The sequence below is a fragment of the Etheostoma spectabile genome, chromosome 20, assembly GCF_008692095.1.
Source record: "Etheostoma spectabile isolate EspeVRDwgs_2016 chromosome 20, UIUC_Espe_1.0, whole genome shotgun sequence".
Classification (NCBI taxonomy): Eukaryota; Metazoa; Chordata; class Actinopteri; order Perciformes; family Percidae; genus Etheostoma; species Etheostoma spectabile.
Window position 1 is genome coordinate 1,895,138 of NC_045752.1, and position 18,818 is coordinate 1,913,955.

At 39.2% G+C, this 18,818-nt stretch overlaps 1 protein-coding gene and 1 pseudogene across 1 annotated transcript; one reads left to right on the forward strand and one right to left on the reverse strand.

Annotated features, from left to right (window-relative positions):
* Nucleotides 1-529: 529 nt before the first annotated feature.
* LOC116670381 (syntaxin-1B-like) lies at nucleotides 530-3,649 on the reverse strand (annotated as a pseudogene).
* Nucleotides 3,650-11,007: 7,358 nt separating this feature from the next.
* On the forward strand, nucleotides 11,008-18,305 carry LOC116670382 (uncharacterized). The gene is made up of 3 exons (XM_032500890.1): nucleotides 11,008-11,327; nucleotides 13,674-13,773; nucleotides 14,771-18,305. The coding sequence occupies exons 1-3, from the start codon at nucleotides 11,220-11,222 to the stop codon at nucleotides 15,250-15,252; spliced, it is 690 nt and encodes a 229-aa protein (XP_032356781.1). The 5' UTR covers nucleotides 11,008-11,219; the 3' UTR covers nucleotides 15,253-18,305.
* Nucleotides 18,306-18,818: the final 513 nt, after the last annotated feature.

Genomic DNA, 18,818 nt, shown 5'->3' on the forward strand with positions numbered 1-18,818 from the left:
AAAAATGTAGGCTACTTAAAGCACTGAAAGCAAAAGTGCTCACAATGCTGAAAAATCAGCTGTCGAAGAATTGTACTCAAGTAAAAAGTACAATATTTATCTCTGAATTGTAGAAGAAGTATAGAGTAGCATGGAAGGAAACACTCAAGTAAGTCCCTCAAATCTGTACCTAAGTAAAGTATTTGAATGACTGTACTTAGTTACATTTCCCCGCTGGCTTTCGATCCACGTTCATCAGCAGGTGGAGCCCCAATGGTCATGTTCAGATTTTACCTTTTTATTCAGCACTTTGAAGCTGTAGCTGTATCTCAAAGAGTTTCATTTAATAAAATGTCTGTTAAATTACAAAAGGAGGTAACACAGTGGGGATTGAGCCCAAAGTTTGCAAAAATGTATACAATATCGGTCAAAAGTTTGGGGTCACTTAGAAATTTCCACTGCACTCAATTATGGTGCAATGGAAATACGTTATAGAGTAGACAGAATACCAGGTCAGATCAACTGCATTGTTTTTTTTTAACCAGGGCAGCAGTTTTCAGATTACAATATGTGTTTACATAATTACAAAAGGGTTCTCCAATTTTTGTCTTATGACCTCATAAGGGGCAAGATTCCAGATCGGTCCACCTGAGCTTTCATTTTCTCAAAGGCAGAGCAGGATACCCAGGGCTCGGTTTACACCTATCACCATTTCTAGCTCCTGGGGGGACCATAAGCAGGCTGGGGGAACTCATATTAATGTTAATGGGACCTTTAAGGATTGCCACTTTAAGGACTTTCTGTCCATGTTTGTTTAAAGGTTTGAAGTTCAATTTTGACCTTGGACACAACAGATACTCAGTTACCCTACAAGACATACTGTAGATGTTTGCTAATATTGTGTTTACCTACACCTTCTATACCTATCTTAAACCAGTGCAATTCAGTTTAAAAACCACAATATTTTACAATGATTGAAAGGTACAAAACAGCTTTTAAATGGACCTTCAATATCAAAACAGTTTTTGAAGGAGCTGGTGATTTATGACAGCATCTTATGGGTTGTTCCTTTAGTTTGTAGTGCAGCTTTCACCACATGGACCAGTGGACTGGACCCGAGGCCTCATCAGACCTCATTGTTAAAACATGGACAGCAGCAACAAAACAGCTTCTTTATCAAATGTTACTACGGCATCCTGAATGATCACTTCAGTATTTTGGACACTTTTCTGGATGTTTTCCCCCCGCTCCTCTATGAGCACAGCCACATCCAGAAACAACTCCTGGATACACTCTATCCTCTTCTCCAGCTCCATCACCTCCTTCTGTTGCCTCTGGAGCTGCAGGAAAGCTGAGCGAGCCGTTTTGCCCTCCACCTGAACACATTCAACTCCCCGCTCTCCATCATCTCCTCCAGGTCCTCCTCGCCGACCTCCCTGCCCACCACCTCCATCTGTCTCTGGATCTGCTGTTTACAAGCCTCCCTGTGGCTCATCTCTGGGCCAATGTAGCTGAGCATCACTTCCCGCAGCGCAGCTTCTCCTCTACGTTTAATATCCACGCCGATTGCATTGGAGTCCCGCTCTGTCTCAGCGGGGTGTGAGATCTTGTTTCAGGCCAGGTAGTTTGCATCTTTCAACTTACTGATCTAGTTCTGGATCTGTTGGATCTCCAGACGGATCTGTTGGGCCTCCTGCAGGACGCCATGAAGGTCTGGGTCAGGAGGACGGGATGCTGTTGCTGCCTCATGAACTGACAAATGGTCCTGCTTCACTGAGCTCAAACCCTCAGAGTCCCTCTCCACATGATGGAGGTGCCTCAGCCTGTTTCTCATGTCTGGAAGGAAAAATGACACAAAAGACAACAAGGGAAAAGATTCGGATTTATTTGTGTCGGTGGGTGAGAGAATCTCTCCATCATGTTTGTAAAGCAGTAGTCTCACATTGCCAGACCGTCCTCCACAGAGCTGCCAAGGAGGGTCTGGCATGTCCACACAGCATTCTGGGTTGGGAGAAAAACGTGTTCTGGTTTATTGGCATTTCTTTAAATAAGTAGGTAAGGAAGTAAGGTTTATTTGTATAGCACTTAACACAGAAAGAGTCACACGGTGCTTCACAGGCAAATTAAATACATTAAAACAGATCAATAGTCATAAAAAGCACAATAAATTGTTGTAACACACAAAAGCATAAATACAAAACAATACAGTCAGCAATGGGGCTAAATTAACTGAGTAAAAAGGTCTTTAGCTGTTAAACCAATCGTCTGAGGGCGCTAAGCTCCGGACAGAGCCACGGTGCCGCTGCAAAACAGCCTCAGGAAGGAAGTTGTTGAACGTGTGAACGGTCAAAATGTTATTTTAGTTGTGCAACTGTAATAGGACAGATAGTGCAGCTAGCTGTCTGGATTCACCCTGCAGAGATCTGAAGAGCGGTTAACCCGAATCCTCAGAAATCAACCAGAGTTTAAAATACAAATTCCAGCCAAAAAGAATGACATCCGGCGGAACCTCCGGCAGCACTAGAGCAATCCCAGAAATGGAATGTCATGGATATCGACTAGTAAAGCAGTGGTTCACAGGCTGGGAGTAAGGAAGTGATCTTCAGTTAAAGTTTAGGGGGAAACACTTAGCTAGAGATTAGAATAAGAAAGAAGGTTAAAACAACTAAAAGCAGACGTAAGAAGAGAGAGCGATTGGCTGCAACACACAAGCTTGTACTGGCTTTGGTTTTAAAAATTCCCGAGCATGACTGAAGATGTCAAACGAGCCTGGACTCATCAGGCACACAACAATCCAGACATGTTGTAATGGATATGTGTGGCTGTAGCTTTACGCAATTTCTCGCTCTCAGTATATCTCAGTGTAATCTTAGATGAATGCTCTTTATCTGCAGGGACATTTAATCTCCCTTCAGAATTTACCAAACAAGTTTTCAGCCTTAAAAATATAGAATAAAAGTATTGCAGCATGCAAGTAATCTGCTTTCAAGTAAGTGGAGACACTTGGAATTTAAGTGTTTTAACAAAAGGAAGTTATGAACCAGTGGCACAAGGAAGTCTGAAACCAAGATCCAACCATCCCAACACCAGTGGGTCCTAACACAATATGGATATATAACAGAAATTGTATTTTATATGACTTAATGTCACAAATACATTGATTGATGCACTTTGGTAGGCATGTTGTATTTTATTGTCTTGTATATATGGCTTGCTGCAAAAACCAATTCTACTTCTGAGACAAATCAATATTTGCGACACTTTTCCACACGAGTGAGTGTAAAGGGGCCTCAACTTAAAGTTTTCTTGCCTTTTTCACGTTTTCTTTAAACTTTAAATGCCATCTCAGGCAAGCCTAAAAAGTCTGAAATATGTGAACTTTTAATGAGAGAATCAACATACCTTACTCGTCTGGCAGTTTATCTGGAGATGCAGTTTGTGGTTTCCTTCAAGACGATCATAGAAAATGTTGATTCAGTCCATGAGGCAGCGTGACAACTGTAAAAATAGAGAATGATTTTTAAATCATGTTATCCACCTTGGTGTCTACACCTGTTAATGAGGAAACACTCTGCATTCCTGTTGTGTCACATGGAGGCAGGAAGGGACGTACAGTACGGTGAAGCTCGAGGATTCATCATAAAGATGACGACTGATCTGCTTTTTACATATTTCTATATTCTCAGGTCATCTGTCACCGACAGTGGCTTGAGAAAGTTTTCACACCCATGATGAAGTTTAAAAAGAGGAATAAAAAAAAAATCTTTTGGTAATTGATCTTAATGTCTTAATTAAAAAAATCTAGGAAAACCTTTTACCAACCTTTTAAGCACACCACTTTTTTTTGTGAATAAATAATGTATTGTAAATAAATAAATATTTTAATTCCAAAAGGCCAAAGGAACTTAATCAGGATGCATAGTATCCTGCGCCATGAAATAACTGGCCTTTAATAATAAAAATCTGCTTTATGGAAATTGAACATTTTACTTAAGCCCCCTGGATTTTTAAGGAAGAACATTTACTTATATTTAACATCTTATTCATTCCCAAAGAAAATTGATGTCCTTAAAAGATTGGATTTTCCTAAATATTTGGAATTAAGGCATTAAGATCAATTTCCCAAAGATGATTTTTTTATTCCTCTTTTTAATCAACTTTAGCATGGGTGTGTAAAATTTCTCAAGCCACTGTAAGTGCACTATTGTTTTTCAGAATCAGAATCAGCTTTATTCGCCAGGTATGAGGACACATAGGAGGAATTTGTCTTTGGAGCATCGTTACTCACACTGTGCTTACACATACAAAACAACCAAAACAAAATATACAGACTAATATATACACAATATATAAATACTCTAAACAGAAACAATATAGAGGCATGAGTGCAATGAAGAGATCAATAAAATTATTTAAATATGGAGCATAGTGCAAGGATACTGGTATAAATAGCATTTGATCTTTTTCTAGGTTGTTTTTTCTGTCTAACAATACATAAGGCGATGAGACTAACGTCATGTGTCCACTAAGATAACAGGACAGAAGTCACGCTGATAGTGGACATCAAAAGCAAGAGGAAAATAAAGAGGAAGCATTTCAGATACGTTATCTCCCAAAGGGGCGGGACATGTGAACTGCTCATGTGATAACAAATGAAGCAGTCTCGCAGACGTGTTCAGTCGATAATCTTACACCCTTTCATTTCAGTTCCATGAAATGCAATCTCACCAAAGACTTGTGAAACCCAAAACAGTCAGGTGATGATTATAAGTCATGCAGCCAGAAAAAGAAGTCTATTTAAAAGGAAAATGGATTCAGTTGATGCGTAGGAAGCTGTGAGAAGAAACAGTCATATCCACAGCCAGCAGTGGTTTTTGCGTGTGATTAAGAAATTCCACCCGACCTCCATGAGTTTGAGTCACACTGGCTTTGTTTCTCAAAGGGAGTTTTTTTTTAGCAAAGTCGATGTGTAACTAAGCTGTAGATGCACTCTCCTCCAGTGTGGATCCGTGACTTGATTCTGAAGATAAAAAGAGCAGCATGAATGAAGATGAAACACCCCCCCCCAAAAACCACAATACAACAGAATGTTAAATGCAGTCTTTCAGTTTCATTTATTCCCCTCACCTTAAGACTTGGTATGTTAATACAGCTTACCTGGTTACTACTATTCCAAGGGAGAAAAACTTTGACATAGATATATGTAACACTAAACCCAGTTAAAGTTCCTGGTTAAATCACTAAAGGGTGCTTTTATAGTTTTTAGGAAAATAGCCCTCTTGGTCAATGTGACCGCTCCTAACTTTCTCAATGAAATAATTTCATCCCTCAAAAAAAGGAGAATATTACAGATTTGAGTATTGAGTAATTATATTGTACAAAAACTCTAACGTATTGTATTGTGTGTTTGTTTTGTGTTATAGTGTGTTGTATAGCGATCAGTAGGCCTACGGTATGGAATCGATGTGACACCTATGCATTTAATATGTGATATATATATATATATATATATGTACACACATCAATTTTCTGTCAACTGCTATGGAGAGAGAGAGAGAGAGAGAGAGAGAGATTATCTGCCTCTGCACCACCAAAGTGAACATAAAATATATAAATGCATATGACATTGTTGTCAAAACCCATGCATTTGACAGACAGAGACGGCATGTCGGAAGTTTGTGATCAATACTGTATGGTGATGTAACCAAGTGGTGTCCCATTTCATAGGGGGATGTTTTCACCCCTAGCCCTTACCCCGTGGTTTCAAGGGCCAAGGGGTAGGGGTAAGGGGTAAGCGGCAAGCGGAAGGGTTAAGATGGAGAAATGAGATTCAGCCTTTGTCTGGAATCCTGAAATGTCACTTTAAAATGGAGGAGTATTTATTTTGTCCAGCAGATGTCAGTGGCACAACGGTATTTTCTGTGACATGCAAATTATGAACTTCTCTAAAGTCGTTGATCACCATCAACAACTCTGTTCCATGCATCAGTTCCTCTTAACAAAGCCTGAGAAACAAGGTTGTTCAGGAGGAAATGTCTTATCAACTGCAACTAAGAAAGGATTCTTTGGCTTTCAAATTATACCCATATGCACTAAAAGGCAGAAGAAGAAAGAAAAAACATCTGTTAATTGAAAAACCAAAACAATCAAAGGCTATAAGCTTAAATAAAACAAATTGGTACCTACATGCATTCCTTTAAATTTTAACTATTTTGAAATACAGAGACAATGATGTACTAAAACAAAAATATCATGTTAGGAACAAGCATGCCACTGTTCCCAGAATCTTAACATAAAACAAATTTTCATTAATTTTGACATCTTTATTTCTTGCAAACTGTCCTGATTTTCCATTTCAGCGCAAATCTAATGATTTTCAGCAACATACACAACCCAAACAACATTACGAGTTGATAAGTCTCGTTAAAATCTAGTTATCTCTCTGCAGTCAGCTGGTTCTGATTTGAGCAGAATGTTATTTATCAATTCACATGAGTTTCACATGTACAACGGCCTGTTCACCAGTCAGGAACTGAGCATGTCATAAGATGTTATAATCTAACATGTGCCTTGTATCAGAAGTTCAAAACTACCAGACTGAGATGCGGCAACACTGGGAAACGGTTCATTGGGAATGTGCCAGGAATGTTTTCTTAATTAAAGACTGTAAATCTGCTGACCATGAGGACAAAGGTCTATTTGCTGCACTTGGAAACTTTAAAGTGGGACATTTTTGCTTTGGATATCCCTCCACCATTCCAGTTTAAAAGGGTTTTTTAACCCTTTGTTTTTTCTACAGGTCACCAAAAAAAAACCCAAATTACAGGGATAAAGGCTACACTAAAGGGGGGCCCAGGGGCAATGTCTTTTTTTTTTTGTTTTTTCCCTGCTTCCCTTTTTTCATGGTCAAAAAAACCCTTATCAAAAAATTTTTTGGCGAAATTTAAAAAAAGAAGGTGTTTTGTAAGTATTCAAAAGGAATGGATCTCTTGGGTCTATTCACTGGTGTAACTTTGAGAATTAAAAATGAAAAAAGTATTCAAGCTGTCACATTTGATTTTTTAAGAATTATCTCTGCTCACCCGCATGCTTTAAAATTTCGTAAAGGGTTTTTTTTATTTTTATTTTTCTGTTGGGAAAAAAATTTTGTTTTCAAACCCCATCAAGTTTCAACCGCAAACCTGTGGGGCCCTTTGGCCCTTGGGGGCAAAAGGGGGGGGGTGTGCCCCATGGGCGGGTCCCTTTACGGGGGGGCCCGGGTTTTTTTGGGTTTGACCTGCGACCCTTTGCTGGGGTGCTCCCCCCTCCCCCTTCTCTCTCCTTCCCCTCTCTCTTCCCCTTCTTCTCTCTGGGGGTTTTCATTTCCCCTGTCTAACGATATATTGTCTAAAAAAAATCTGTTGGTTTTTGTTTTCCTTCCAACTTCCAAGAATTTTAACCAACCAAAAGGGAAACAGTCACGATTTTAAATTTTTAGGGGAAGGGGGATGGAAAATTTTAGTTTTTGGGATTACCCGGTACCAAAAAAAAGGGCACGGACACCCCGCCCGACTGACTCCGTTAGACCCACTTTATGGGTTTATCACCCTTAAAAAGCTCAGGCCTCAGGAGTTAGGTTTCGGGAATCAGTGGAGAAAACATCAAACTGTTTTCCCCGTTACCCAAAAATTGGGGACTCAATTAGTCCAAAATTTAGGCCCTTAAAATTTAGGTTTAAAATAACCTGTGGGCTCAAGCATTGACCCAATTTAAAAAAAATGGGCTGTCATGGGGTTTGGAGATTTTTTTTTGCCCCTAGGAAATTTTCCCCAAGGGGGGCCCCTTTTCCCCAAACTTTTTGGGGACACACACTCTTTTTTTTAAAAAGTCGGGCCTGGTTTGGTTTGGGGGGGGTGGGAACCAACCCATGGTGTACGGGGCCTTTTTATACTGGGGTGTTGCTTCCCCTTTAAACGTGGCTTTGTTAAACAGGATATTAAAGGGTATTTGGGTATTTGAGTAACACCTTGAGCGTTGAGCCCTTAAAAAAACCCCTTTGGGAAAGATTTTTTCTTTAAAAATGAGATGGAACTTTTCCCTTTATAAAAATTAAAAGGGTCGCATTAAAGACCCCTAATATTTATCAAATTTGACAAAAAGAGGGGGGAAAATTATTAAAAATTTTAGCACCATCTCGCTGCCAGGAAAACAAACCCGGGGGGGTTAAACTCCTTTAAAACCACTATTTTACCTAAAATATGGCTCGCTCTAATGATCTCATTCCCTTTCCCTAAGCTTCGGAACCCCAACTAAAAAAATTGAAATTCTCAAAAAAGCGGGTTAAACAAATGGGCAGATACTTGCAAATGCGGGGCGCTAGGTAGCAACAATGGATATTTTAAATCGAAAAACCAGGAAATACAGCGGGCAAGATTTTAAAGTTTTCACAATTCAAAACAAAAAATTTTGGGCCACGAAAAGAAATTTGGACAAGAAAAATCAGACGGAAAAAAGGAAAAAAAAAAGCATGAGAATGGGAAAAGCCCCCATTGAAAAAGCTCTTTCTAAGTATGTAATATCATCGGGAAAAATATCCTCAGAAAAATCCAAAATTTTTAAATCTGGAAAGATCCAAACGTTCTTCTCCAAAATACGTGTTTTTAAACGGGCCTCATTTTGCTAGTAGTGCCCGTATTTTTGAATAGTTTTTGAAAAAAAACGTTGTATTTTTAACTACATGTGTTTTTTATGCAACATCTTTAATTTTTAAAATACTGTACAAAACTTTCGTAAATGTAGTGGGGGGAAAAAATACAAATTTTTTTGATATTAGGAGTAGAAGTAGAAAAGACCCCAAATTTGTACTAAATACGTCCCTTTTAAATTACTTATTTATTTACGTTAGCATCGTTTCTTTGCTTTAAACTGGACCTGTCATCTAAATTACAAATTTTCAATTTGATTTAGTGCATTAGATTTGTGTCTCAATTCAATCCATTTTAGGTACTCAAAAAAGGCCTTTAATTAGCCTCATGCTGTATATCCCTTTTTGTAATAGAAATAAATGTTATTCTCATTCATGAGAGTAGGTTGCATATATATATTATTGGATTCAATGGCGTTTTCAAGAACCACAGACAGTATATGAAATGGACCAACAGACCCCGTTGTTCTGGACGGAGACCAGTGAAGGAAAATAGAAGCACTTTTCCGGTGATGGCTAGGCGTTACTGTGCAGCCTCCAACTGAGCTTGACGATGTAGTTGTAACGTGGGCAACGTGTCTGAAAGTTGTAAGTCTTCTGGTAGCTGTACAAGAGAAATCTCAATCATTCCCAATCAGCAGAGACGGAGAGCGTAGGTATAGGTTAGGAGACAACATAGGCACAGGCTAATTACTGCTAACTAACATGCTAGTTAACATTAGTAATTAAACTTAAAACAGTTAATGTGAGTCCAAACTGTCTGCGAGCCTCTCCAACTATACGGTAATTTCTCTACTGTGCGACAGAAAGTTGCTTAGTTATGACACAGTCGTTAGCCTATTTTTACAAAAACGTCTGCTACGGAGCCATAACGTGAGGTAAAACGTAATGGAGCATTTTATACATTGTTGTGTTTCTTTAGAAATAAACAAAAATAGTCTTTAAAGGCTTCAGAGGTAAAGTTATTTACTGTCAAAGTGACGACAAAATGAATGGCAGTCAATGGAATGCTAATGACCGGCGATGGCTTGTTAGCCTCAGGTAGGCTTTAAGGATGCTCGCTTATCCCCTTGTCAAGAACCACATGTGACGCCAAAAAACAATATGTCAGCACAACAAACACAACGCTGTGTTCCTCCAGAGACTTTAAGCAGAACTTTGAGCAGAACTTGAAGAGTTTGATCTGTCTCAATTTAATCTCCAAATTTAGTTGAGAGTCAAATTTGAAAAGCCTGAAAAAACAATAATTTCAGTGCGATCCTACAATTGATACCTCCTGATGATTCCTGGGCATCAAGCATGCTTTTGGAAACTACATTTTCACAACTTGTGTCTTAAAATGACCTGTACAAATACATAGAATATCCAAATACTTTTGTTCTGAAGGAAGATCTTGCAGAACATTACAGGAAAGCGTCTTCTTAATTTCCACATATTAATAAATAATTGTAGTTGTCAAAGGGTTCAAATATTCTACTTGTATGTTTAATAGCTCACAGTTTAACAAATCCCTGATTTGATATATAGCAGCGAATTCTAATAAGGCACGCTAAAACCACAAAAATCCCATGATTCTTCTTCTGTTGTGTTGTGATAAAGATCAGGCCTCACTGGCCAAGAACTGGACAAATGTACTTTGTTCCCAGCAGGGACAACAGCAGATTAACACATTAATCCATGAGACCGAGCAAGATCCAGCAGCATCCTCAACAACAAGTTTCCCCTCTAATGAGGAGACATGACAGAGCCATTAATGGAATTTGCTCGTTTATTTGTCAGACGTGAAAAGATCAAGTTCAAGCTTCACAGGAGAGGTTTTAGATGCTGATGAATACACAATATGTGCATGAACGAAACAAATGGAGATTAAGAGGTTCACTTTATTTATGATCAAGATTATTTACTTTGTTTTTTTCCCCCATTATCCACTTTGTTTTAGGACTTTTAATCACATAAACTGATTTTCAATCAGCAATTTTCCCAGTCAGGCAGCAATTCAGTCAATGTTAACAAAACTGGTAAATCCCTAAATGACTTTTTTTTAAATATAAATGGTCAACAGTAATAAAAGCTATAGATAAAATGGCCGTCTAGCCCTTTTTAAGTCTGTTTGCACCAACCTCAGAAACAACTCCCCTGGTGCAGCTGCATTCTACTTCCAATAAAAATATATTTTTAAACCTTTATCATAGGCTACTTAGTATTTCAGTGCTGTAACTTCTAACATAGCTGTGCACTGAGGTGAACGTGCACGCGCGTGTTGCTGGGACACTCGCTTCAGTCATCTGAGGACGCGCTGAGTTTTCTCTGCAGGTTTTTTTTTTTTTGATGCAGCTGGGGGCGTGCCGGGCCGGTCCGGTCCGGGCCGGTCCAGCCTCATAGGCTTCATGTGATCCTGCAGGGAGGTGTTTGGCTAAAAGACTTTCTCAACATCCAGGCTGCAGCATTTCAGAGCTAAGCCGTCTCTCTCACGGAGCTACCGGATTGCTTTTTCAGTGCACCTTTGGGATATTTCCATCTGGCTCGTTCCCGAGAGTGACGCGCTGCGGTTCCGATCATGGGAGACGCTCAGTCTGCGCCTCGGGAGGGCAAGGAGGATGCAGCGGCTGAGGGGGAGAGCGAAAAAGTGGATGATGCTCAGACTGAGCAGAATACTGAAGACAAGGTATCATCTTATTTCCCACAGGTCCAGATTGCTAGCATAGGCTTACTGCAGACAACTACCACCTTTACAAAACTTATCTATACATTTTTTTTTTTTTCATCCTCCTATCTACGCATTGATGATTTTCAGTAACTGCAGCAACACACTATTTGGTATAAAGCCTCTTATATTTCCCAAACTGTGTGTTACAAAAATGCTGAGGCTGGAAGTTGTTGTTGTCAGTGCAGGTGCTGCTTGCCAACACATCCATTAACCCCCTAGAAAGAAACAATGTCCCATTTGAAGGAATGCCACTGATCACATCAAGCTTAATTTATAACAGGTGCAGAATAAAGCCATTACTAATGAATTCCGAGTAAAACAAAGACGTTTTTAAACGTGTGTGCTACTTAATTCTTATTTTGTCAAAGTTTAGGAAACATGAATGCCCCCTTGGTGATTCACTTTTGCTATGGTAGTATTAGGCTAACTTAGTCTGAGTTGTTGGTGCCTTTTTGAAGACTCTGTTTTACTGTTTTCTTGAAGCAGCAACGGTTTGCCTTTACGGTAGATGTAAGGAAACAGTAATGACCTTCCATTCTTAGAGGAACCTCAGTGAAGCCCAGGGGAGAGATGGAATTTCCCCTTTGCTGCAACATTGATTACTTGTGTACAAATGATCACTGGTTCATGCAGAGCAGGGTGTACAGTGGCTTGAGAAAGTTTACACACCCATGCTGACGTTGATTAAAAAGAGGAAAAAAAAAAAAATTTGATCTTAAATGCCTTAATTCAATTTTTTTTTGTGAAAATCCAACCTTTTAAGCACACCAATTTTCTTTGTGAATGAATAGTACATTGTGAATAAATAAATGTTCTCCGTTAAAATACAGGGGGCATGAGTATACACACCCCTATGTTAAATTCCCATAGAGGCAGGCAGATTTGTATTTTTAAAGGCCAGTTATTTTCATGGATCCAGGATACTATGCATCCTAATGTAGTCGTCCCCCCCCCACATCATTACATACCCTTCACTATACAAAGAAAATTGCATGGTTTTATTGCAATTAGATAATAGCTGGTTTGATTTGCATTGAGAGATGATCTTATGGAAAGTTCCCCATGCCTATCTGTAGGTGTGGTGAAGGGTATGTGTTGATGTGGGGGGGATTCATGTAATAACTGGCCTTTAAAAATAAAAATCTGCCTGCCTCTATGGGAATTTAACATAGGGGTGTGTATACTCATGCCCCCTCTATTTTAAAGAATAAATGTATTTATTTACAATACATTTTTCATTTACAAAGAAAATTGGTTGGATTTTCCTTTTTTTTTAAATTAAGGCATTAAGATCCATTTCCAAGAGATGTTTTTTTATTCCTCTTTTTAATCAACTTTAGCATGGGTGTGTAAACTTTCTCAAGCCACTGTAAGTTAGACAGCACTGTACTGTGAGAATGAAAACAATGTAGCTAATGTCTTATGAGCTATAATCATGAGACTGTGGTGTTTTAATAGCAACTTTAACCTTTGTGACTTGGGTGATTACATTATTAGGATGGAATGCTAAGTAAGCCCCTGTTACAAGAGATCATTTAATTTCATATGTGGTCCAACATAACTTATGGTCTTTTATTTTTGGCATGGTCATGTTTAAATTTAGAGTGTTGGGTTTTATCTCTACATTTAGGGGAGCTGGTTCTTGTGTCTCAGAAAATTTTACCTATAGGCTACATTATAGCTAACCTATTTAAAAAGAATAAAATGATAACGTCAAAGGCCGCTATAAGTCCCAAAAATACCACCTATGCCTGATTCATCAAAAAATATTACACACAAAGTGTGCATCACTACACTATGTGTATCATGCTGTGCAAAACATGGAAAAACTGTTTGATAAAGTAATTAATAAAATTTATTTCCAATGTCCAACAAGTTTTAGCAGGTATAGGCAGGTGTCATACGACACTACCAGCTATTTGTATAGCTCCTTTAATTATGTTGTTTTTCCACAATAGTTGAAAACTTTTGCCTGCTCAGGCTTTTTAGACTAATCTGGCTTACTGTAAGACTACCATCACCCCCACACAACAGTGACTTGACTGTGTTGTTTGCATACAAAATAGGACTTTAGAGCCCCAGTTAATCAAAGATTGAAATTGTTTGCTTCAAGGAAGTACAAAATCTGTTGAATTTATTTAGATTTTTCGTCAGCTATACATTTCTTTGAACTGAAACCAGGGCTAGTGAATTTACTATTACAAATTAGAAAATGTTTAGAATGAACTGCTAAAAGATGAGAAATGGATTTTCCACCTTCCATACAATCTAATATTTGCCTCTATGTTTTGCGCTTTGTTTCAGCCTCTCAAAAACAATGGGCAGGTCTCTGAGATCAATGGAAAAGCAGACGGCTCTATAGCAGAAGTTAATGGTCACTGTGAGGATGAGATCGATGCAGAGGGTAGGTCCTCTATTACTGCTTATTGACAGACAATGTGAGCCTTATTTCAACAGACTCGCAGAGATGGGGACTTGAGTTTCAGACTCAATTCACACTTAAGTTGCACACACAGACTTCAGACTTGACTTGAGACTCCTCCTTAAAAGACTTCAGACTCGACCTTGAGGTGCAGGACTCGTGAACAATCTTCATGTTTGGCAAACGCCCTCCTTTCGTAACCTATAACCGGCCTACGTAACACGTAGTACGTATCTGCTGCACGTGGCCACAGAGAGAGAGGACAACATGTCGACCACGCCGGCAGCTGCTGTGCCATTGGTCATAAGATTTGTATTTAAATGAGCTTTTGTTTATTTGCCAAACTTGTGGTAACAGATTCATGTAATAATTTCCGTCCTGATGGCAGCAAACTTTGAATACCTTATATATAGCTGTGCAGTGTTCTGAGTAGGGCTGCAGGATATGAAAATATGCGATTTAACGTTGTTGAATATTGCGATAATATTACTTGTATAAACAGATATTAAAGTTTACTCAATTCTGCATTTCGGCTGCTTTCAGTATTCTGCTACGCAAATTGAGCATTGAATTGGATATAAAAGGCACCCCCTAAAAAGAATGAGTGTTTCTTTTTAAAGTGTAATTTTTTTCCCAATATTGTCTTTCAACTAACACCAACATTCGAGTGTCTATTGCAACATGTCGCAGCCCTCGCGATTACGTCAGTTGATATTGCAATAAGGATAAAAGATGATATATTGTGCACCCCTAGTTATAAGCAGCCTGGAATCAAAAACAGCAGGTCATACAACACTCTTTATAACCACAAGAGACATGAGACTTGACTTACACTCTAGCTCTGAGACTTGACTTGAACTCTAGCTCAAAGACTTGAGCTGACCCATAACTTGTTAGATTTCAGCTGATAGTTTCATCTCCTTCTTTTACAGTTCATGCAATCCAAGTGTTTTAATATTTTACTTATTTCCTGGTTTAGCTATCCTTTCAACAGACGAAGATGTTTCCGAAACAGAAAAGCCACTTAAAGAAGAAGAAACACCATTAAACTTTGAAATAAATGAAAAGGAGTCACTCAATGAAGCTGATGCTAACGAAGATGTACCCCTGGACATTATTGAAATGGATGCAAAGCAAAATGATATCAATAAAAGTTTTAGGAGATTTTTCAGAAACATTGGTTTGAACATGACAGTAAAGAGGGGCTCAGGTGAAATAGAAACAGATGTGCCTGATGAGACCAACAAAGAAGGACCAAACAAAGCAGAAGATGTTGAGGATACCACAAAAGAAAGAACAAGTGATAATGCTGAACAGAAGACTGATGTGAACATTGGACAGGAGACTTATGATAATGATTCAACAACATGTCCTACCCTGACAGACGTTACATCGGACATTCTAGAAAATGCAGGGAGAAAACAGAAGAAACCAAAGACGAAGTTGAATCTGATAATGTAGCTGCAGCAATGACTTCACTTGTAGGAGAACATGCACAACAGGATACCACACCTAAAGAAGAGTCAAATTCCACAACTCCATATAGCCGGGAAGAAGAAGTGGTTGTATCTCCAATTAAAAGATTTTTTACAACTGGAATATTTTCTGGCCTACGGAAGAAAAAGAAGCCTGCAGAAGATGAGACAACTGACAAAGAACCGGAAGACAAGGGAGGAAAGGAGGTCGAAGAGACCAGAGAACAAACTGTACAAGATAAACAACAGGATTTAGAGGAGATAAGTCTAGGTGTTGAGGCAGCAGCAATTGAGGCAGAACACAAAGAAAATATACTTAAAGGGGAGATCCTGTCCATAGATCCATCAACCATCATTGTTACTGAGCCTGAAATTCTGAGTTCTCAAGAAAAGGCCAAGGTTCAAGCAAGTCCTCTTAAAAGGCTGCTGTCAGGGTCTAGTTTAAAGAAACTATCCAAAAACCAAAGAGGCAGGAAATCAAGTGATGCAAAGCTGTCTGACTCTGGAGGACATGTTTTAGATCAGCTCCTATCATCTACTGGGTCAGCTGAGAATCACAAAGAAGAAGGTTGTGCACAACACTCTGCAGAGGCAGTAGAAGAGGAGGATGGTGCATGGGCTTCCTTCAAAAAACTTATGACTCCAAAAAAGCGTATAAAGAGATCCTCTTTAAGTAATGAAGATACACAAATCCCAGGTTCAGTAGAAGAAACAAAACCAAGTGAAGGAGGGCAAATATCAGACCTCAGCACAGAAGAAGGCAAAAAACGAAAAGACTCGTCTGTTTCATGGGAATCTGTTTTGTGTAGATCCGGCAGGAGAAGAAGCCGAAAAACTTCAGACTCTGAGGACGAACCACTTCAAATTGATAAACAAGATGGTGGATCTAAACATGGTACAGAATTGGGCCTAGGAAGTTCTAATGAGGTCAATGAAATGTTAGCCTATTCCCCCAAAGAAGCAGAAAGTCCTTCAGAGGGTGATGGAGGGTCAACATGGAAATCATTGAAAAGACTTGTCACCCCAAAAAAGAAAGCCATGAATGAGGATGAAAGCAAAAATCATGTACAATCTGATAGTGAAGTTACTCAAGATGAGTACTCGTTTTCAATAAAGAAACTCCTACCAAAACGAAAAAAGAGGAAGTCTGCCGAAAAGCAAGACCAAGTATCTTCAGATGAAGCTGATAAGGACGTAGCTTCAGGTGATGAAGACTCTGAGACACCAGCTGTGATTCCATTGTCTGAGTTTGATACAGTAGAGACTGAGGTTCACATACAAACACATGCAGACATAGAAAGTCATATCCCCAAGGAAGGAGACCATGAACTCCAGCAAGACCTTCTATATCAGATGGCTGAACCAATCCTACCATGTGACAACCTGCAAACTGAAGTAAAGAAAGTCCAAGACAATGCTGTTACTTTAGAAAATCAGGCATCTAAAACCCCGGCTACAAATGAAGAACCTGTTGATTTTACAGAATCAATCAGTAAACAACAACTCAGTGACATCCCAGAGGAGGCCACTCCAGCTTCAGCCACTGAGGAGGCAGCTAGAGATGACACTATAGCAGAGGACCTGATAGAGATCACATCTGAGGCCATTACTGCACCAGAGCCATTAGACATTACCCTGGCAGATGAAACGGAGATGATCTCTGCAGTTTCCCAGTTAACTTCAGAGTCCTCAAAAACATCTGGCAATACAACACCAGTACCAGCAGAATATGACTTTAAGGAAACAGATGTGCTCCTGTATCAGGTTGTTAAAACAATTTCCATAAGCCCAAACACAGTTGCAGTTTGCTCAAATGAGCTAAAATCCGAAAGAATAGCGGTTTCTGTTTCAAATCAAATACTTGAAACATTTGAAAAAGAACAGCCAACAATCCTGGAAATACACCGAAGATTAGATGCAACTGCCATTAACACGGGTCTAAATGTTGAAGAACTGGACGCAATTAATGAACTTGCAGCTACCACTGAAACAGAGTGCCTATTTGAAGTCAATGACTCTTATTCCACTGAGATTGTATCTGAAGTTCCTACTGAAGAGTTTCACACTGCTGAAATTGCTGTAGATGAAGTACATGAGGTCAACAATACACATCAAGAAGACAGCCTAAAAGAACTAGAAAGTATTGATGAGAGCCATCATCTGGTTGAATGCCCATCTGAGATAAATGCAGTCCAAACTATGACAGAAAAGGAAGATCAGATCATGCACAATATCCCAGATCAAATTCAAATTAAGGATAAAGATCAAGCAATAATATTGGAGGACATCCCAGCAGCCGAAACATTTACATATGAACTCAAAGAAGAAACAATGCCTCTAACTGAAGTCAACATGGAGCCAGAAAAGGAAGAGGAAATAGTAATAGATGCCAAAACTGGAAATGTTAACGTACCAGAAGCATTTGACACTGTCCAAGCCTCCACATTAGGGGAGGGTAGTGTTCAGTCAGGAGAGGAGGAAGTAAAATCAGAGGACATTCCACCAACAGAAACAGTTACAGAAAAACCCAAACAGACAGAGGACCATCTCACTCAAGTCAATGTTGAGCCAGAAAACAAAGAACTAAAAGCAAATGCTGTCAAAACTGAACATGTTCAAGAACCCGAAACTGTTCAAGCAGACACATTTGCTTCAGAGGGGAGCAGTGTTCAATCACTTGAAAAAGAGATAACAGAGGACGTTCCGGAAGCAGAAACAGTTACAGATGAACCTGAAGAGGAAACATTACTTCTCACTAAAGAGACACTTGAGCCAGAGGATAATGCCAAAACTGAACATGTTCAAGAACCAGAGGTAATTCAAGCTATACAAGTAGCCACATTAGATTCAGAGGCGGGTAGCTGTCTATCACTTGAAAAAGAAGTAATACCAGAGAATATCCCAGCAGTGGAAATAGTTCAAGATGAACCCAAACAGGAAACAGAAGTAATGGCTAAGCCAGAAGAAATACTACCAATGGAAGCTGCAAAAACTGAACATGTTCAAGTACCAGAAGGGGTCAGTGGTCAGTCAATTGAAAAAGAGGTCGTATCAGAGGACGTTCCAGAAGCAAAAATTACAAATAAACTCAAAGAGGAAACAATGCTTCTCACTGATGAGAAACTTGAGCCATTGGAAGCTTCCAAAACTGAACATGTTCAAGAACCAGAGTTATTACCTAATACACAAGTAGCCACATTAGATTCAGAGGTGGGTAGCTGTTTATCACTTGAAAAGGAAACCATACTTCTCAATGAAGAGAAACTTGAGCCAGTGGAGGCTTCCGAAACTGAACATGTTCAAGAACCAGGAGAAGTATTAGAAGTTGTTCAAGCACCTGCATTAGATTCTGAGCAGAGCAGTGTTCAATCACTTGAAAAAGTGTTAATATCAGCGGATGTTCCAGAAGCAACAGTTACAGGAGAACTTAAAGGGGAAACAATACTTCTCACTAAAGAAAACCTTGAGCCAGTGGACGCTGCTAAAACTGAACATGTTGAAAAACCAGAGTTATTACAAGATGTGGAAGCAGCCATTTTACATTCAGAGGTG